Source organism: Euprymna scolopes, chromosome 16, assembly GCF_053919585.1.
Source record: "Euprymna scolopes isolate OS-2025 chromosome 16, ASM5391958v1, whole genome shotgun sequence".
Lineage (NCBI taxonomy): Eukaryota > Metazoa > Mollusca > Cephalopoda > Sepiida > Sepiolidae > Euprymna > Euprymna scolopes.
In genome coordinates this window covers 138,369,594-138,391,754 of record NC_136497.1, presented here as the reverse complement: position 1 = coordinate 138,391,754, position 22,161 = coordinate 138,369,594, and the positions used below count along the sequence as shown (strand labels likewise).

The 22,161-nt window shown below is 39.9% G+C and overlaps 1 protein-coding gene across 1 annotated transcript in view; it reads right to left on the bottom strand.

Annotated features, from left to right (window-relative positions):
* The window catches only part of LOC145296130 (1-acyl-sn-glycerol-3-phosphate acyltransferase epsilon-like), a 98,025-nt gene extending 84,255 nt beyond the window's left edge, over window positions 1-13,770 (bottom strand). Inside the window, exon 1 of the mRNA XM_080142286.1 lies at window positions 13,208-13,770. Coding sequence (XP_079998412.1) covers window positions 13,208-13,423 — 216 coding nt within the window. The 5' untranslated portion in view covers window positions 13,424-13,770. The remainder of the gene's footprint in view (window positions 1-13,207) is intronic.
* Between the last annotated feature and the right edge of the window lie 8,391 nt (window positions 13,771-22,161).

The following is a 22,161-nucleotide window of genomic DNA, read 5'->3' as shown; positions in this document are numbered from 1 at the left end:
TGTATTTCTTCTGTTATTCAGGTTTCCAATAAACTCTTGATCATTGCAACACGCCAAAAAGTAAACCGCACTTATCTATGACCAAGAATATCCAGAAACATCGAAGATGGCACGAATCGGCTGCACAGCCCCAGATTATGGAACCATCTTTAACGGTAACCTGGCACTGGAAATCTTCATACAAACCAACACAGCACACCCTCCGCTTGCACCTGTCATAGCTACAGCAACACCAGCTAAGGCAGAAAAAGTCGAACGACCCACTGCATCGGCTGCAAGTTTGTGAGGACTTTGCTTACTTTGAGCAGAGATGGGATGACTATAAATCTGCCTGCCACTCACAGGGCACAGTCTTCCAACTCCTCGAGTGCTGTGACGACCCCTTGAGAAAAGACATCACAAAAACGTTCCGGTCCATCGCACACTCCGATGAGACAACTGTCCTGCAAAAGATAAGAACTCTCACTGTGCGAAAGGAGAATGTCATGGTAGCAAGAGTTCAGCTACAAACATGAAGCAAGACAGGGATGAACCAGTTTGTGCATTTGCCATGAGACTCAAAGGGCTGGCTGGGGTGTGTCGGTACCTGGTAGGCTGTAGAACTTGTGGAAAGCAAGTTGGCTACAGCGACAACATAATCCATGATTCTCTCATCCAGGGTATCTACGACGATATCCGACTCGGCATACTGAAGCAACCTCAGCTAGCAGCGCAATCACTTAAGGAGACAGTCTTCCTCATAGAGGCCAAAGAAAGTGGGGAAACCCAGCTGGCCGCCTCTTCATAAGCAGCAACAGGCCCACCACTGCCGCTAAAGCAACTGGCCAATTGTGGAGGAAACGTCTGATGGGGCAGACAGACTCTTTAGGATATTGCGCAAAACATGTGTCACCTATAGGATAGTAGAGGAGCTCTCTTCCAATAACGGCCCTGAATTCACAGCCTCCAAAACAGAGTGCTTCCTAAATGCTTAGAGAGTGAGCCACAAACACTCATCAGTAGCACTCCGCCAGAATAATTCAAGAGCTGAGATTGGTGTTAAAACTGAAACGAATGTTAGTGAACAACACAAATGCATCGGGATCATTTAACACGACATGCTTCAATATTGCAACACACCAGATCACGACACTACCCCTCCCCTCTCTCTTGCTTTAGTCGCCCTATTAGAGATTTCATCCCGATACACCACGGCAAATACAAACCCAATCCCATATCGCAGGAGACTACGAGCCAGGGATGAGACCCTACGCAACAGACATGCATGATACGGAGAGGATGTCGGAGCACATGGTCAACCTGCTCCCCCCTCCCTCAAAGTTGGGGACATTGTCCAAATCCAAAATCAAGTGCGGGGTCCTACCCAAACAAATGGGACAAAACTGGGGTTGTTTTTTTTTGTTTTTTTTTACACAGTGATCACCACTTATCAAGGCCCGGAAGCCACTCAGGGATAAGGGTTGTGATTGAAGTTCATGCATTCCATCAATACATGATATGAGTTGACAGTCCCCAACGTGTCACATTCAGAAACAGGAAGTTCCTTCGTCAAAACGCGCAAGTAGTGGAGAGGGGCCCAATCATCTTGTCTTCTGGCTCTCTTTCAACTGTCCTACCCGAACCCAGATGGTCCTGCTTCCCAACATAAACCTACGGCAGCTCCACAAGGCAAGCCAATTTCAGCTGGCTCGTTCCCACAGCACATGACAACCCCAAGACCCACTCAGCCACATAATGAGGGTCATCTTCCGTCTGGCTCTGGATATCCCCACAGAACAGGGCACTTTATTGGAGAAGGGAACCCCCAAGAAACTGCCTTGGTCCTTCACCAAGTTACTTCCCCATAGCAAGACTAGTCGCCAAGAACTTCAACTCCTGCAGCCTCGACAGTATGACCCGACCATATGACTTTTCAAGACAAACGTTCTGTTGCATTATGTTTCCATATTGAAACCTGATTAGTTTATCAAAGACTGTTATTCTTTATGTATTTTTTTTCTCTCCATCTTGTCTTCGCCGCTTGCAGTACTAGGCATGGCAAAAATGGAAAAAAGTTATTTTTTAAAACAAATTAAAATCCATTACTCTTGAGAATTTTTTCCAGAAAAATAAAAGCCTAAATTTTATCACATGAAAAGCAGAATATAAAACTTTTTCTATTTTTAATAGAATTCAAAATTTTCCAAAACCACACCATTCACCGCAATTTTTGTCTTAAATATTTTTTATAAAAGGTTTTTTTAAACCAAATAATTTTTTGGTGTCTAAATAATATTTAAGATGGTTTGCTATAAGAATATGCAAAAATATAAGTACCTGGTAAAAAAAAAAAAAAAAAAAAAAAAGTTTAATAATAGTTTAAAATAAACTACGGAAACCAAGACTAAAACTTCATTAGCCATGTAAATTTTAATGTATTTTTAACATTTCATTTGATGATTAAGTGAAAGGTTTTTTTTGTTTTTTTTACATAGGAATCACCACATTATCAAGGCCAAGAGGCCACTCAAGGATAAGGGTTAAAGAGTGTACAGTAGAAATTGGTCAATATAGTAATCATTAGTAATGAAAATTTGGTAAATTCGATAACTTATATGGAACGGCTCATCAAGAACTTATTTACTTTAGACTTGAACACAGCCATATTGTAGTCAGCCGGAAAGCAGGAAAACGGAAGACAATTCCACAGGCGTGCAGTTCTAAGAAAGAAGCTTTGTTCATGGAATCTACGTTTAGGTTTAGGCACAGATAAAGAGTGGGGGAAATTATTGATAGTGTTTACAGCTAGACGAGTGTTTCTTGTGAAAGTTTGGCAAGGGGGGACCATAGATTGACGTTCAGTTGAACACTTTCCATGAAAATAACGATACATCAGAGACAAACTCGCAACATCTCTTCTGTGAGATAGAGGTTGCAAAGAGGAGAAAAGGACATCTCCTACGAGGCTACGAAGTCTATTTTGAACTCTATCAAGGCAGGACAAGTCCTTTCTAGCAGCTCCTGCCCAGATGTGGCAACAGTATTCCATCCTTGGACGTACCTGGCTCTTATATAGATAGAGAATAGCATCAGCAGTGAGATATCTACCGGATCGATAGAAAGATCCCACCATTTTTCCAGCGGCCTTGGCAACAGATTTGATATACGTGTTCCATTTAAGGTTTAATTCTTTTTCATAAGCAGTTCAGCCCAGCTTTGCTCGGGCCCTATGTACTGTTCATAACTTGCCCTACGTGTGAATACATTTTATCTAAGACTTCAAATGTTTAGATCAAAATTTATCTGAGTAATTTCGTAGAGACCGCAGGGGTCAATTTTTTTTTTGACCCCTTAACATTTGTTATTTTGGTCTCAAATCAAAATACAAAGTTTTACCCATGTCCAAGTTACTTAAATCTAAAATTTCAAGTCTTTAGACCCAAAATTGAGGGAGGAATTTGGTAGAATCTGTAAAGATCAACTAATGCTTGCTGCATGTTTGAACACCCATTATGTATAAATTTCAAATGTTTAGACCCAAAATTGGCTGAGTAGTTTGCAAGACACCACAAAGATCAAATCTTTGCAACTTTGACAGCTCAAATTTTTTACCCAAACCGTTATAAAGCTTGCCCTATCTATGAATATCCTTTATGTAAAATTTCAAATGCTTAGATCAGAAATTGGCCGAGTAATTTGGTAGAGAACACAGGTCAAATTTTTTAACTTTAACCCCAATTTTGATCCTCTTAATATTTATTTTTTTGGACTAAAAAAAATAATTTTTTTAAAAAAAAGAAAAAAGTGATCCATGTCCAAGTAAGCTACATTTAAAATTTCAAGTGTTTAGACCCAATATTGCCGGAGGAGTTTGGTAGAGTTTTCAAAGGACAAATCATTGAACTTTGATCCTTGTCAGCCAAATTTTTGGCCGAAAACTGATTAAAAAGATTTCCCCAAATCACAATACCCCTTATGTCAAATCTCTAGTCTCTAGACTGAAAATTGACAGGGAAATGTACAAACACAGACATTTTCACTTATATACATATATATCTGTGTTGCCTACATAACCCCCAAAGTTAAGCAATGATGAGGCTGGCCAGTACTAGATGGGTGACAATTTTGGGAATGCTAGGTGCCGTATGTTTTGAAGACAACTCCACCTAATATCCCGCTTGGTCTAGTAACAAGAAATTGCCAAAAGAAATCGTATTTTTAGCAAAATGCGTAGTTGATTTTTTTTCTTTTTTGGTATCAATTCTTCAAAGCATTTCCTATTTAATGGTATATTAGCAATATTAAGTTCACTAAAGGAAAATTATTTTTCAAAGATTTAAAAGTAGTGTTTTTCATAAAAATAATGTAAATATATATTTTTTTTTGCCTATCTGAAAGAATAACATTCAACGTATTTCACAATTCAAAACACAAAAGATGAAAAATAAAATTTTCTCTACAATCCACACCCTCCTCACAATACAATATATTTTGATCAGTTTTGGCCGATTATTTTAAGCATATTTGTAAAAGGGGGGGGGTTGTAGGCAAATAAATACATAAATATCGATTATGAAAAAAAAAAAAAAAAAGTACACCATTATAAATTATGTCCTAGTGACATATGGCCGAGTGGTCCTAGACGTTGTATCAAAGTTTACAGTTACCCAAAGGTGCCGAGTTCAATCCTGAACGAAGGCAGTGAAAAGTAACATTCAAAACAGAGAATCAGCAACTATGTCCCAGAGGCTAGCTGGAGTCCGAACACGGTACCCCCGTAATAATAATAAAGGGTTGGGTTCGAGACTCCTAACAAACGGTTCCCCAGTTTGATACAAAATACCTGATGAAGGCCGGAGGGCAAAACGGCCGAAACGTTGTGACTATAACAACCAAGATGAGGAAGTCAGTCAGACAATCTCAATAAACCATTATAAAGCTTGTTTTTTGTTTTTTTTAATAAACGGTGAAAATTTTGTGTTGATCGGATAATTACTTGATTTTTGGTAGATTTTTTAAGAGAAACTCCATCGAAAAAACACTTACTCCCTCCTTCTGTTTTGACCATGCCAATGCAGTACCAAAGATTTCGTGGGGTAGGGGAAGAGGTAGAGAACTCTTATTCACTTCGTTGTAATACATGACGTGTTGCTTGCTGTGCCTATCCTTTGTGTGAATAACACGCTTCTGTATTTCATGTTATTGAGGAAACGGCTTCTAAAGATCTGAGCGAAAAATTCCTTTTCAATGATTAAACCAAAATCGTTTCAAGTACAGCTTCAGAGTTTCCTTGAGTCACCGGGTACACTGCAGTTGCCACGCATAATATTAAAAGGCAAAGATGGTCCCATACTTTAGTAAAAGCATGTTGAGGGCCTCCAATTGTTCATGTAATTTTTCTGAAAAAAGGTTTAGTCTTCTGTTATTGAGGTATCCAATGAACCTTTGGTCATTGCAACACGCCAAAAAATAAACTGTACTTATCTAGTAATCATACACCAAGGATGGTTTATAACGAGTAAAATCTTTGTTTGGATGGATGAATAACGTGTAAAGAAATATGTGGACAAGTTGAAATGCAAAATGTTCATTTCAACTTGCGGACATATTTCTATTGTTTTGTGCATAGCTTGAAATGCTTTGATTTTAAATCTTTCTTATCTATCTGTCGATAGCTGAAGCAGTAGGGAATGCAGCTGGGATGCTAAATGTTTTGATACTAGCTGATGGCACCCAAGTCATTTTTTAACTTTTGAAATCAATACTAATATATATATATATATATATATATATATATATAAGGCAAAACAGCCACGTGCGTTTTTGTATCTCCAGCAAAGACTTTTTCCGCAGGGTTCTTGGAGGGGTGGGTACTATATTTTAGAACTTTTTATATACTCCCTAGATTGTAATATCTAGATCTGCAAACAGTCATTGTCTACATTTATTTGGAGCGTTAAAAAAAAAAAAACAAAAAAAAAACCCCTGGTTTCTAGTGTTTTTTCTTTTTCGTATAAATAAAGTGAAACTGAATCGAATCAATCAGCTCACTGGCCTTCATGGCCGGCACGTCTTGAAGGCAATCAGCTTTGATCAATGTGGGGAATACCTTTCATATCAGACAATTGCTATTCATTTGTGAGCTCCCCTTTTTCGGGGGAGCTTGGTTTTCCCAACACCGTGGGGAAACATGAAACGGTGGAAAGCTGAATTGGCCTTCAGCCAACGTTTACGTCTGCACCTGCGTATTCGCTTAGCAAGTCAACTTTTTGATTGACATCGCTAAATTTGAACGCTTTTCACTTCCTATGGCTTTGTAGCATAGCGGTAAGATGGCACGTTTTCTTTCACTTTCTTTTCCACCTTTGCGTCACAGGTTCGAGCCTGCTTAACTACTAACACTTTTCTTTTACACCTCCAAACACTCGAGCAACACCAGGTAGTCCTGCTAGTCTATAATAAAAATCTCCCGTGTTTAAAATGTATGTATGTATACCTGCCTAAAACTTTCAAAGGTGACAGATTTTCACAAAATCGGTATAGTTTTGAAGCGTAACCCTTCGGATGACAAATATCAAAAAATTTACTAAAAATATTAATTCCTTCAGCCTCAACTGGGCACTTTTCTACAAGTAGGGGAGGGGGTTGCTTTTTTTTTCTTTTTTTTTTTTTCCACCAATATTTTCGAAAGTCATCCCCTCTTTTTGATTGACTAGCCTTAATCTAAACCTTCGCCACTTCCAGTTTGGACGCAACAGCAAAGACGTCACTTTATTTTTTTTTCTTCACATTCTTTTCTTCCTTCGCGGTACGGGTTCGAGCCTGCCTGCCTACTACCACTTTTTTTTCTTTTTTTTGTTCAACACACCTCTGGGCAACACCAGGCACCCAGACACAAAGAATAGGTTCTGTAATAAATACAAACTCTGCATAAATTAATATATATTTAAGCGTATTTTACGACCAGGAATGCCCCCCCCCTCCCACCAGTAAATAAAGTGCAATAAGCTACAGAAAAGGAGAGCGAGAAATTGCAGACATCTGTCTGAATGAATAATGCCTTCTGTTGAGATGAAAGGGACTCTGGTACATCTTTCGCAGAGTCTCATGTGGAGAACAACTTTATGCTGGGGTGAAAAGCTCCTTGAAAACTATAATTCTGGTCTATGCCCAAATCATGTCATGCATAGTCCGCTTCTGGAGTGAATTAAATATTTAGTCAAAGATCAGCGGCTGTAATGCATCCAGTGTCGTCTTAGGATAAAGGCTTATCACAGCTTCTGGAGATCTGAACGAAAAATTCCTTTTCAATGATTAAACCAAAATCGTTTCAAGTACAGCTTCAGGGTTTCTTTGAGTCACCGGGTACACTGCAGTTGCCACGCATAATATTAAAAGGCAAAGATGGTCCCATAATTTAGTAAAAGCATGTCGGGGGCCTCCAATTGTTCATGTAATTTTTCTGAAAAAAAGTTTTTGTTTTTTGGAAACTGACAAAGACAAGACATGAAGCCACTTAATGTAAGGAGCTAACAAGAACGAAAGATGATGGTCGCAAATACAGGCGATGCCTAGTGTCCATAATATTGAAAAGACCGAGGAAGAAAGTTCCACAAACTTGCAGTTCTTGAAAAGCTACTGGAATAAACTATTACAAGGAGGTATTAAACAGAAAAAATAACAGACGTCTAAACAAACGAGTTGGAACAAAGGATGCAGGAAATAGATCAGACAATTCTAAGGAACACATGTCATAACAATATTACGTGTAGAAAAGACTGAGGCTAGCAACATCACGTCTGTGAGAGGTTGCAGTGAATAAGAAAGGGAGGGCAATAAAATTACAATTAAATTAAAGTTTATTTAGTATCACCTGAGATACTCCTACCGGGGAAAGCCGATTGAGCTACTTTAGCGTTTTTAAGTCAAAGTGTAATTTCTTAGCGTACCGACTTTTCAAACCCCTCCCCCACCTTACCTTATGTCTAACCTCCTATAGATGTAAATAAACATACCTAATCATGAAAATGTTAAGTGGAGTTAGGTTGGGCAGACCCCACCCCCACAGACCCTAGGCTGGGATGACAGAAATTAGTTACGATTTTTTTATTAAAAAAAAAAAAAAAAAAAAAATCATGTAAATTACATTTATTGCGTTGACCTACAAAAAACGCCGTTAGATGAAATTAATCAGTTTGACAAATTAAGTTACGACAAATGTACGACAAAGTACAACCGCTTCTGTTGATTCTCTATTAGTGTGGTATTTAGGCACGACAAATGACTACCGTTTTTTTTTTGTTTTGTTTTTTATGTTAAAAAGCTTTTTTAAAAAAGCTTTCAGACTTAAGGTAAATAAAAAAAATTTTTTTAAATACGACTAAAAGATTAAAAGAAAAAGTCCATTCAGTTAAAATATATAATTTTACTTAAATTATAAGCTTTTTTTTTTTAACAGTAAATGTTTATAAGAAATTTAAAAAAAAAAAAAATAAGTAAATAAATAAAAGACATGCAGGCAGTTTGTTTAAATTAACACCAGCCGCTTGTTGACATAAGAATCCCAGGTTGGTCGAATGAGATGCCTAAATACTAGATGAACAGATGATCGACAAGATTAGTTGTCGTACATATGTCGTGCAGAAATAATAAAACCCCGTACTTTATTATTATCATCATCATTAGCAAATTTTGCGCACAAGTTCGCTGCATCATTAGAAGATCCTATTTTAAAAAACTGAAACGGAGTGGGGTAGAGGTACATTTCTTCCCCCTCCCCACGCACACACCGGCTTGTACGTTACATACGATATAAAATATTTCCCCGTTGTTGATTGAAAAATAAAACAGATATATAGCCCCCCCCCCTCCCAGGTACATTTGTAACTTTGACGTCTAATTATTAAATGAAAATAAGATTTTTTTAAAGTAGAATGCTGCCTCCCTCCACTACAACGGGTAAAATTTTAATATAGTTTTTTATTTTTCGGTACTAGTGCACGATGCACGACTGCACGACGTCACGTGCAGTGTCACTGCAGTGCAGTGAGTGCACTGCAGTGAGTAATCCGGACGTAAATAATAACGTTATTATTTAAAAAGCCATTCTTAACATGAGGAGGGGAAGGTGTTTTGTACCTATTCTATACTTCAACCTTAGAATTGAATAAAAAAAAACTTTAATTAAACTTAGAAATACGATTTAAAAAAATAGCGCGGATGATCACTATTTTTCAGTACTTTTGAAATTTCATATTTTGAAAGGAAGGGGGGGGGGATTCCACAAAAAAAAAATGAAAATATTCTCCCCCACCCCCCGCACCTATTTCTTTCTCCTGAAAACGCCATTCTGTCGCAGTGGACTTTTTCGCTAGCAAAATATCGATAAAAACAAATCAATCGAACATCAATTATTGATTTGTAATTTGTTTTAAGTAAAATAAAATTTTAAAGACAAAATGTTTTTCTCCTCGAAATAATTTCGACAGGCGTCACCATTTGGGTTATTTTTACCGCATAATTCCGGGGGGGGGGATGGATTTTTCCAGAAGTAAAAATAAAACTATAAACAGAAAAAAAAAAAAAAAAAAAATTAGTTTTGATTTTTTTTTTTTTCAAAAACAAAATGTTAGAAACCCAAATCAGAATGGCAAGGTCATAAAAGTACACGCAATCATCTAAAAATAACGAATAAAATAAAAACACGCACAGAATTTATCTCCCATAGCAACAATATCTAAAACGATGCACCAAATATGAAGGGGGGGGGCTATGTTAAATTCATACACAAAATTCATTCCCTATTCAAATATTTTTATGGTGCTTTTCAAAAATAGTTAAGCAAAAAATTGTGTTAAAAAAATACACAAGAAATAAATATCAAAAGGTAAGCTGAATTAGTCTTCTCTTCTACCTACCTGGATAGGTTTTGTGTTTTAACTTATTTTAAAGTGCTTGTTGTTACTTGTCTCCCTACGAGAGCAGAGATAATGTCAGTTTTTTAATGTGGGAAAAGTCCAGCTCCCAAAAAGGGCTCTCCCGATAGGAATAAAAATGGTCTCAGTCATGAAAGATTTTGTCCACTGACCGAGAACAAAAAAGTGAAATGCATCATCAGAACAGGAACTACACTTTGTTGTTACAAATAAAAGGTAGTGTATAACCTGTCGAGTTAGAACGAACGAACAACAAAATTTTTTTTTAAAATGGTCGTCTTAGAGAGCTAGTGGAGCCTCAATAATCGCTCAAAAATCGAAAATTACAAATACTGGTAGAACATAACATTTTTGCACGATTGATGAAATTTATTGGGTTTTCTATCAGTATTTAGTTTAATGTTCAATTTGAGCGATTATCACGGCTCAACTCGAATGCGACGACTATTTTTATTTTCGTTCCAACGCGACATGCTTAAGCTTTTAAACTGTCTTTATTAAAAAAAAAAAAAAAAAAGTACTTGTGCACTTTTGTCACCGTGGGAAGGGCGTTTTGTAACTGTTCTGTGCTTCCACCTAACAATATACTAAAAACAATTTCGTGAAACTTGAATTTAACCGGAAAAAAAAAAAAAAAAAAAAAAAACTATTTAAAAATAGCGGTGGCAAAAATGCACAAGCAAGCACCAAAAAAAAAAAAAAAAAAAAAAAAAAAATAAGAAGTAGAATCTCATGGGGGGGCGGTAGATTTATTCGAAATCTACAAAATAATGCGGGGTTTTTTTTAGGAGGGGGGGGGGCATACAATCTAAATTTTCAACCAGGTGTTAAAAAGGGATAATTTGTGAATTTTTAAGGCACAAATAAGGGAGGGGGTATTTTCCCGTTTATTTTTGATTTAATCCTTAAGGAATTTTCACATTCTTAAACTTATATTAAAAAAGGAAAAAAAAAAAAAAAAAAAAAAGAAATTTCATGATAAGAAAAAATGGTAAAACTATACAAACACCGTGACAGCGAATTAACCCTACTCCTAACCCTAACCCCAACCCTAACCCTAACGCTGTCACGGTGTTTGTATAATAATACCGAAAAAATATTTCACTAAATTTATGACAAAAACTTTCAGAAATAATTTTTCAAATTTTGTAAAAATAAAAATGAACTTTTATACTCAAGTAAAAAAAAAAAAAAAAAGTCACAATGCAGACTTTTTTTTTATCAATTAATTGGGACTTGGGAGACTTCTACAGTTTATGGACTGTATAATTATTTTTTTTTAGTTAGAATTTCCAAGTTATAGGTTTTTACGGCATCTTTTGATTTAAATTGTTAGGTGAAAATATAAGATACTTAAAGCCCTCCCTCTACATGTTAAGAATGAGTTTCTAAATATTATTTCAGTACGGTCCGTATTCAGCATAAATAGGATCTTGAAAATCAAATTTGATTACAGTATTATGTGGTTAAAATTTATTAATGTAATCTAATTGCTACATAATAATTAGAAAACTGGTTGTTAACGTAATGTTTTCATTTCTCTATTTAGAAAATTATCGGATGTAAATAGATACGTATTTGCTAATAGTTTAAAAGCCATTGTACATCTGGCTCCCCGTTCTAGTGGAGGGGGTGCTGGTGGGTGCTCTTTTATTTATCTTTTATTTTTTTCAATGTACAATTAGTTGTTCTCAAATTGCTTAAATAAAAATAAATTTAAAAATTGGTGCTTATGCACTTTTGTTACCGTGCTATTTTTTTTTTTTTAAATAGTATTTAATCTTTGCAACCAAACGGAATATTCGCGATTAAATTAATATTTCCACACTTCGTCTCCAGTTTTCAAAAATAGGTACTCGTGCACTTATTGATCCGTGCTGAAATAGCGTTATTTAAAAGCCATTCTTAACATGGGGAGGGGAAGATGTTTTTTACCTATTCTATACTTTAACTTTACAATTGAATATATATATATATAAAAAAAAAAAAAATTAAAAAAAACTTCAATTAAACTTGGAAATACGATTTAAAAAATTGCGGACGGATCAGTAAGTGCCCTAGCAGTAGCACCCAAAAATCTATCAAATATTAAAGTTATTGAAAAGTGCTTCTACAGAATTCGAACCGAACACTTTTTCCAACATAGAATTAGGGTTAATTTAGGGTTCTAAACAGTTATAATTCTGCACAGGTATTAACAATAAAAACTGAAAAATTACTATAAGGGAAGGAAGGAGTCATTTTTTGTACTTATGCAGAATACGGACCGTACAGAGATAACATTCAGAAACCCATTTTTAACATGGAGAGGGCGCTTCTTTGTGAGTATTCTGTGCTTTCACCTAACAATTTAATAAACAAAAAACACCACAAAAGTTAAATTTAACTATCAAACCCCTATCTCGAAAACAGTACTATCCGTATTATGCAGAGTACCGTTTTTTTTTTGTTTTTTTTTTTTTAATGTGATCCCTCTTTTAAAAATTGAAACCTAAAATTATTTGTATCTTCTAAGGAAAATAAGGGGATTAAATTAAATGCTTTAATTATAAAGTTTAATATTAGACTTTTTAAAATGCGGATTTTTTTTTTTTTTTTTTGTAATTCCTTGTGATAAAATTACGATTTTTTAAAAATAAATTACCGGCGTTTGTGCCGTTATCTTAGACATTTGCAATGAGGTTTATGTAAGTTTTTCATAAACATCATTTATATGGATACTAAACAGAAACTGTCCGAACGTTGAAAGACAGTTGACATCTAACGGTCCCGTTAGACACCCACGTCGTGAACAAGTTTCCCGTTTATTCTTATTTGTTTGTTTTTTTGTTTTTTGCATTGCCAGCCGAACTTAGGGTTAACCGTAGAGTTCAGTTACCTTTGGGCATTTATCAGTATAAACAAAACGAAAATGTGGCCAATATATGTGTGCGTGTGTTAGTTACCAAAGGCAACATGAATTACTCTTCTACCTATCTGGAAGAGTTTTTACCTTTTTTTGAAGAGGTTTTTTTTTTTTTCAGTTCAAACGAATTCGTACGCTCACTCTGTTCAATTAGAACCGAAAAGAATCACATCTACCACAAACCTCGCATGGAAACGCTTAATAATCGCTCATAAGTCGAAAATTAAATAAAATGCTGGCCCATTCAAATCTGATCAGGAACAACGTTAACTATATATTGTTACATTTTTAAGGTCCCATTAAAAAGTCAATTTCGCAGAGTCGCAATGAAGTTATTAAAAATATTTTAGGATTTAAAAAAAAAACAAAAAAAAACATGGATATTTACCTCTGTTCCTGAATATGTTTCGAAGAAAAAAAGAACGAGTCTTTGATAAACAGACCAGAGAGTATCGTCTCCTTGTTGGTATATTCTGTGGGGCAGGGCCGCACTGAGTAACCTCCAAGCGCCCCATGCAGCAAGGTAACACGGCGCTGTCCCGACAATAACGAAACCGGGTACGAGCCACCTAAAGTGTTGGAGATTCACCACAATGGACATCATTTTCGGACCTTTTTTTTTTTTTTTTGTATTTAAAATATATATATATATCTTAATTAAGATTTCTTCTTTTTCTTTTTCTTATTTCTTTTCACTGTGAAGATGGTGGTGCGCCTATGAGGGTCGCACCGCATCACAGGTCGGTCGCAATGATTGATGAATTAATAAACACGCGGGTGATAAAGAAAGAGACTAGATATTGTCTGCCTTTCTTTTCTTTTCTTTTTTTCTTTCTCACACAACGCGCGAAAAAAAAAGAGAGAGAGATAATAATAATAATAAACCAAGACTAAACGCCGCGTCTAATTCAGCATTATTCTACTTCCTCTCTAATTGTGTCTTTCTCATCCATCGAAGAGGAAAAGAAAGAAGCTGAAGAAGAAGAAGGAAAGAGCGTTCAACCTAGTCTGACCTTTAAAAATAGTGGAAGGAAAAGAAAGAGAGAGGGAGGGGGAAACGAAAGGAGAAAAAGAAGGAAAGAAAAACTAGAGAATAAAAAAACAAGGGAGATAACTACACCGGCTTTATTGATCTTTGTACCTGACGAAAATCCCGTTCTAAAAATTAAGCCGGAAAACTTTCTCTTGGTATATTTCTTCTTTTTTTTTTTTATCTTGACTCATATTTTAAATAAGCATTTTATTTTTAGCGAAATTGATTTTGGTACTTATACAGAAAACGGACCGTGCTATGTTTTAGATAGGATTTTAAAGTTAAAGTCAAGTTTTACGGTATCTTTTGTGAATTAAATTGTCAGGCGAAAGTACAAAATAATCACAAAACTGCCCTTCCTGATATTAAGAATGGATTTCTAAATAATACAGTAGTTATTTTACGGTAGTTACACAAGTACCTTAATTTTTAACTATGGCTAAAGATTTATGAAAAAAAATAACGTTTCTAATGAAATTTTATAATGAAACAGTATAATTGTAGATTAACACTTTCAGATCCCCACAAAACACACACACACACACACACACACACACACACACACACACACACACAAAACCAAAAAAAAAAAAACCCTGAAATTCTACTTTGGAACGAGGGGGTTACATGTAAACACTCGAACAAGTTGAAAAAAAAAAACAATTAGTTTAAAAATTTAAAATGAGGGATCAGTTTCCTATCGCAAAATGGTCACCCATTTCTGGGCCATGCTAAATTTTAAGGGCTGTTAATAAAATTTTTATCACTAACCCTAAGTCCGACTCGCAAAGTCATAACATCACACATAACCGTCACACAAGTCATAACATCATACATAATCGTCTTATGAGGTAAACTCTACACACAAACTCACTAAAAAAAAATGCACAGCATTTATCTCCCATAGCAAAGAAAAAAGAAATTTTGGTTAATTGCTCTGAAAAGTTAGAATAGTTCGTTAATGGAGGGCAATGCATTTATTGTACCAACATTCCAGCAACTTCTGGAAGGCTCCATGGAAATTCTCTTGTGTGAGCGTATTAATGACCCGCGTCACAGCGTCTTTCAGCTCCTCAATTGTCTCATAATGACAGCCTCTAAGGTTTTCCTTGAGCTTAGGGAATAGCCAAAAGTCACAGGGAGCAAGGTCTGGTGAGGAACTGTTTTGATGCCTACCTTGGTCAAATAGTGTATGAGAAGAGTGGAACACCCTTAGAACAAACTTTGCGCAAATCTTCCGCATCTTCAGTTCCTTATGAATAATTGTGTGTACAATTCTCATACTGACATTAAACTGTGTCTTTTTTGTCTCTATAGACACACGACAGTCCTTATCCATGAAATTCTTTATTTGGCCAATCAGTTCTGGTGTTCTGACTTCCTTACTTCTCCTACACCCCTCATCTTCCTTCACAGATTCCCTGCCTGTGTTGAATCTCTTATGCCACTAAAAAACTGATGCTCGATTCATGCAAGATGATCCAAAAGCAGTCTGAAGCATTCCATACGTTTCTGTGGCATTTTTTCCAAGTTTAAAACAGAATTTTATTGCATATTGTTCTTTTAAAGTGTCTTCACATCCAGATTTCATTTTTGAAATTCACCAGTTGTGACAATCAGGATTTAGTATAGTGTATTCCAATTCCTGCTGTAGCTGTTCATTTGAACCTAAAATCATAAAAATTGGTCAATCATCTCATAAGATTTATAGTAATAAGATACTTGATTTTCAAGAGTCTACAGCAGTCTTAAATGGCTGTAGAAAAAAAAAAGTCTGCAAACTTATCGACGTCACCTTGTAGATAATCTTGAAAAACCTGGAAAAAAGACTACAAAATTTGAAATCAAAAGAAAAACATAAACTATTCAACAAACAGCAATGAAAAAAAAAGTTGAAACTTTGAGGAAAATCCTTGAATGTGACAACCAAATCCGCATAAACTAGCTCGTCACATAGAAACTGCAACAGAACTAAAATAAAATAACGGTAAGAACACCATATAGAACCAAAGGAATTGAAATTGCATGACATCTTATAAATTGTACTCTCTTCTCACCAATAAAAAAAGGCATCAGTCTTGGTTGATACCACACAAAATAGCTATGAAAGATCAAGGAGGATGGAAAGACTAAGGAGGGAGAGCACTAACCAGACTTCCACTGGAAGAATACAGAGTGTACTTTGGCGATGGTTTATTTCCACTCAAATCTTAATAAAATCAATGGTCATTGCCTGAGAGAAATCAATGATAAACAGCCGTTGTACCTATTTACAATGCCTCCCCACGGGACAGAGTTAGACACCAGGGTCGTTTTTTAACATGGAGAAAAGGTACAAAAATAAAAATTGTCTCAGTTGTGAAGGATTTCTCCTCCACTGAAAGAGAACGAGAAATGGAAGTGCCGCATCTGAAGAACAGATGGTATTTATTTGCTCCCCCACTGAGCAAATTAGGCACAAGGCCGTTTTTAATGTGAGGTAAAAACCAGCTCCCCTAAAAGTAGGCAAAAAGGGGGCACTCTGGTTACCAAAAATAATAATTGTCCCAGTATAGAGGGTTTCCCGTCCATTGACTGGTACAAATTATCTTAAGTGCAGCATCTGCCGGAACAGATGGTATTTATTTGCTCCCCCACTGAGCAAATTAGGCACAAGGCCGTTTTTAATGTGAGGTAAAAACCAGCTCCCCTTAAAGTAGGCAAAAAGGGGGCACTCTGGTTACCAAAAATAATAATTGTCCCAGTATAGAGGGCTTCCCCTCCATTGACTGGTACAAATTATGTTAAGTGCAGTATCTGCCGGAACAGATACTACACTTTGAGATATTAAATTTTTTATTCATGTTAAAAAATACAGTAAAATTAACGGTGAACAAAAAACTTAGGCACATGGCCAACTCAAAAGGGGGGATTTTGGGGGTCGTTGGTCATCCTTGTCACTCCAGAACTAAACAAAGTCAAAAGTTTCTCCCAGCTAGTATCTTCTTTCACCATAATACCGCATTCACCCTTTCATATTGTGGGACTTCCTAGTAACTCCCAATTTTTAAAACATTTTTTATTGACGAGTAAAAACAAAAAAGATAACAATAAAATGGTACAATAATTCATTTGTGTCGAGGGCGGGGGAAGAAAAAATAAAAAGGTGATTAGTAGGACCCTCCCAACCCCGTCTAGTTGATAGACTGCCCGTTCCACTAGGTTTGTAAAAGGAACCTCGCTTCTGCGGGTCAGTCTCTAGGTGGGGATGCCCTCTAGATGGGGGTGAATGGAGAAAAGAAAATTTTTGTGGGTAAGGGATGGAGGTTAGTTTGTATTTCTTTTTCTCCAAGATGGGTAAAATTTAGAGGAAGGGGTGAAAACAAAAATTGCAGGTAAGAGGGGATGGGGATCTTGGAGGCTTCCTAATCGGGGAGGGATGGAACACACACTCAGCTAGCTGAGAGACTACTTGTTTAATTTAACTTTACAGAACTGCGCGTTCCACACCTAGGCGGGGAACACGTATTCAAATTTGGCTCCTCTTCGTACACACAGACTTGCCACATGTATCCATCTTCTGTCAAATGCCGCGCGATGCAGCCTTCTTCTATCACATCTGATCTTCACCCATAGTTGGTGTTTAAAGAACGCGATCAGATCTTGATCAGAAAAAGACAACACCCCCCGGCAACCTTGCAGACGCGACGTCCAAATCACCATTCTCGCCACGGCCAGAATCGTAACGTATACCATTTGTCTTTCCCGGTCCCACGGCGGCCTCACGTTGTCCACAACATTGGATACAGTAATTGGGCGAGGATGCTCAGGATCGATGCGAGCCGTCATCCCACTGACATACGACCAGTACTGGCGGAGTTCGCGGCAATCGAAGAAAGCGTGATCCGTAGTTTCCACAGCCGTTGTCCCACAACGGGGACAATCAGGCGACTCCAGAAACCCAGAACTGCATTGTATGTTGTTGAGTGGAAGTGCATTTCGGGCCAATCGCCAGGTCAGAGAGAACTCCGAATTGTTCAGATGACTCGAACCTGGCGCCCAGCTCCACGCGGAGCGGATCTCACTCTGCTGCCACCCCAAACGCGCGCATAGCGGGTCGTCAGCGGCCCCCTTCACTAGATCCCTGTGGAGTTCCCTACGGGTAGCAGTCACAAGGTCACTGGACCTTGGTAGTCGTTTTAGCGCGGCTCGGCACTCTTTCATGTAGGCAGATTCTCCCCGCGGCCTGCGACGGCTCTCGATGGAAGGATCGAGAACGAGGTCGGGGAAGGCGGCAGTAACCACGGGGTGCCACGGTTGGTCCTCCTGCATATAGTGGCTCAGGAAGGCCAGCCTCTCAGCATCTCGATGACACTTCAAGTCCGGCATTCCCAAGCCTCCCTCACACGGACGTTGAATACAGACCTGTCTGCTCACCCAGTGTCTTCCTCTGTCCCAAAGGAGCGAGGACAAGAGTTCGACAAGAGCTTTTAGGTGTTGTGCAGGCAGGGGAAGTACGGCCAGTCGGTAAAGGATGAGAGGAAAGACGTAAGTGGCGCACGCCTCAGCTCTACCCTTTAAGGAAAGTTTCCTAGGAAGCCACGAATTGACTGCAGCCTCCACCTTTGACCGTACCTCCAACCAATTCTTGTCAAGCTGGAGACCCAGTCCGAACCACACGCCGAGGATTCGGACCGGGCCATCTGTCCAGCTGAAGGGCGCAGGGAGGTTTGCATTGCCACTCCATGCGCCCAACCGCAGTCCTACGGACTTGTTGCGGTTTATCTTGGCCCCTGTAATTCTTTCGTACTGTGTGAGTGCCTCCGACACGACCTCAATGTCTCTGAAGCCCGACACGAAGATCGTGACATCATCGGCGAACGCGCATACCTTGGCAGCTGAGCCGCCAGGCAGAGCCATTCCGCGCAGGGCCGAATTTGCCTCCCCATGTCTCAGCTTGCGGAGAAGAGGCTCCAAAGCCAGGACATAGAGCAGGGGCCAGCGGACAACCCTGACGAACCGACCGAGAGATAACAAAGGGTTTCGAGCGCTTTCCGTTGACTTGCACGACAGCCATGGGCTGTCGATACATTATGGAGATCCACTTGCAAAAGTCCGGTTTAAAACCGGCGGCCTCTAAGACAGATGCCAGGAAACGATGGTCGACCCTATCGAAAGCTTTGGACTGATCTAAGTTTATCAGCGCGGCTTCCGTGTCGTCATCTATTCCCCCCTCTAGGATCATGCGGATCAGGTGCAAGTTGTTCTGAATCGATCTCCCCTTCACAGCGTAGTTCTGTTCCGGTTCAACCAACTCGTCGATAACAACCTGCAGCCGATTCGACAGGACCTTGGCCAAAATCTTCAACTCTGTGTTTAGCAGAGTTATGGGCCTGTAGTCGTCTAACTCTTCCCCTCCATGCCCGTCACCTTTCTTCAGCAATGTGATCACTCCCTTGGTCACCTGCCCTGGGATGGATCCCTGAGCAAACCAATGGTTGAACATATCCGTCAGAAGAGGCAGAAACATGGGCGACAGCCTCAAGTACAGTTAGTATGGCAGACCATCAAGTCCTGGCGATCTGTCACAGCTGACCTGCTTCAGCGCAGTAAAGACCTCCTGCTCCGTCACCCGGCCCTCGCAACCAGCTGCTCTAGCCGCTTCGAGGCGGGGAGAGTCGGCCAAATAGTCGCTAAACTCAAGGACCGGAAGATCGGGCTGCTGCGTAAAACGCTCCTCGAAATGTTCTCGAAACCCCTCGCAGATCTCCCGAGTCGATTCCAGGGTGCGTCAATTCGGATGTTTGATTTTTGCAATGTATTTGTCCGAGCCACGCCTAGAAACCTCACAGCGCAGGTCTGCATCAGAATTGACTGCTTCGTTGCCTATCTTTCTAAGCCTAGCTCTAACTACTTGGCCTTCGTAACGCTCGCTAGTCTCGCGTAGAAGGTCCTGCTTAGCTAGTTCCTGACTAACCCTATCACCCTCCCCCGTAGCCTGGGCTAGTTTCTGCTCTAGCTTCTTCTTCGTCTTGGCCTTATCTAGTGCGAGGCGCTGGGCATACTTGACGGAGAAGCTTCTGATCTTGGCTTTGAGACCTAACCACCACTTACTCCCGGTAACCGCCCCCACTAGTGCCTTTTTAATCAATTCTCTTAACTGATCTTGGAAGTCTTGTATCTCCAGAAGGGAGGTGTTTAACTTCCAGTACCCCGCTAACTTAGGCCTATTTCCTAGCTTCAGCCGGGCCATAACTAATTTATGGTCCGTCTGGCCTAGCCAAGTGAACGTGGGACAAGATAAGAAGTCTACTTCGCCTCTCCTAACTAACATCCTGTCCAAATAAGTATTTGGATAGGAGGAAACACTATTGGTCCACGTCCACATCTCCCGCCCTGGATGCTCGAACCGAAACCTGTCGACCAGACCGCATCTAGCCATCAGATCAGCCAGGCTGGACTCGCACCTCTCCGATCCTCTAGCTCCGCCTCCTACCTTATCTATGTCGGGGTCTAAGATGGAATTCCAATCCCCCATTAGCACTACCCGCTTCCGACAATCTACAAACGCGTCAAGCTGACTGAAGAATCAGACCCTCTCACGAGCGGTGCTGGGCGCATGAACCACAATCACCCGAAACACAGAATCTTTTACGGCAACATCGGCCACAACCAGCCTACCCACCGCATCTCTATGGACAACGTCGACCGTCGCCGACAGGGTACGTTTAACCAGCACGGAAACTCCCTTCCCCCACGGGCTGCCATATGCTGAGAAAACCTCAAAGTCTCGGGCCAGCACCTGACAGTCCACAGAGGAAACGAAATGCGTCTCCTGAATCGCAGCGACATCCACTCCCAGGGACAAGAGGTCGTGCCGGAGGCGAGCCGCCCGGCCCGATGATCTCAAGCCCCTCGCATTCAGACTAGCCAAATTCAAAGCCATGGTACCTACCTTAAGGTGTGTTACACTCAGCTCCGAAGTCAGCCGGGGAAAGGACACCGACGTTGTGTGCAATGCTCAAGGTGGTCAGGTTTTTCATGTCCTGACCTTCTCTCACAATGCCGCCGACATCCAAAGGATAAGTCAATTTAAGGGCCCTATAGAGTGACGGATGGACCAACACTGGGACCCTTCCCTTGCATTGTTTTGCGAGTTCCTCAAGGGAAGGGTCATTTTTCCTAATCAGTTCAATTCCCGGACCAGCCCCTTCAGCGGCTTCCAGCATTGTCCACACGTTGGTTTTGCAGGCCTCAGGAAGCCTGACGAAAGTTGTTAGCCGTGGGGCGTCCGGGAAGTTAGAGGGGACATTAACGTCTTTTCCCCCTATCTGTTGGCAGTCCAGCAGAGGTTTTAAATTTTTTCTCTGCCGGTGTGGTACGCCCATTGCCACAGACAGGGGGTCTACAGAACAAAGTTCCTCTCTCGTTTCGAGGGCGAGAGTCCCTGTTGGAGTGAGTCCGTAAGTGGGAGAATCTGAAGGGTCTCTCCCCCTCCCGGGTTCATTCTTTTCTTTCTGGGATGGCGGCTCAATTTGCATTGGTGTGGGGACGAGTGTCTGTGTGGTGTCTGGTGTTGGTGTTGGTGCGGTGTCTGGTGTTGGTGTGATGTCTGGTGTTGGTGTTGGTGCGGTGTCTGGTGTTGGTGCGGTGTCTGGTGTTGGTGTTGGTGCAGTGTCTGGTGTTGGTGCAGTGTCTGGTGTTGGTGCGGTGTCTGATGTTGGTGTTGGTGTTAGTGCGGTGTCTAGTGTTGGTGCAGTATGTGGTATGGGGGTAGAAGTGGGTTGTGTTGTTGTTAAAGGTGGTGTATGCTCACAGGGAGTAGGGGCTGCCTTTTCTTCCCCTTTCCTTTTCTTTTTTATTCTTTTGAATGAACCGGGGAGTGGTGAGGTTGAGTTCCTCTCCCTCTCACTAGCAGATTCATCCTCAGAGGAGCAGTGTTTTCTTCGCTTGATCCCCGTCTCAATTGGTGTGGGGACCGTTGGTTGTTGCTGCTCCTCTAATTGTTGTTTCTCCGGTTGATGCTGTTGCTTTTCTGGTTGCTGCAGCCGTTTTTGTTGCTGCTGTTCTGGCTGTTGCTGCTGCTGCTGTTTTTGTTGTTGCTGCTGTTTTCGTGGCATTGGTTGTGGAATTGGCCGCGGCAGCTGATGTTGTTGCTGCGGCTGGTTCAACGGCTGGTTTGGCTGCTGCTGCTGTGTCTGCTGCCATGGCTGTTGCTGCGGCTGTTGTGGAGGCTGCTGTTGTTGTTGCTGCCTCGGTTGTTGGGTTGGTTGTGGGACGGTGGCAGATGGGATTGTGGGCTTCCGTTTCCACCTCATTACCGTGATCCA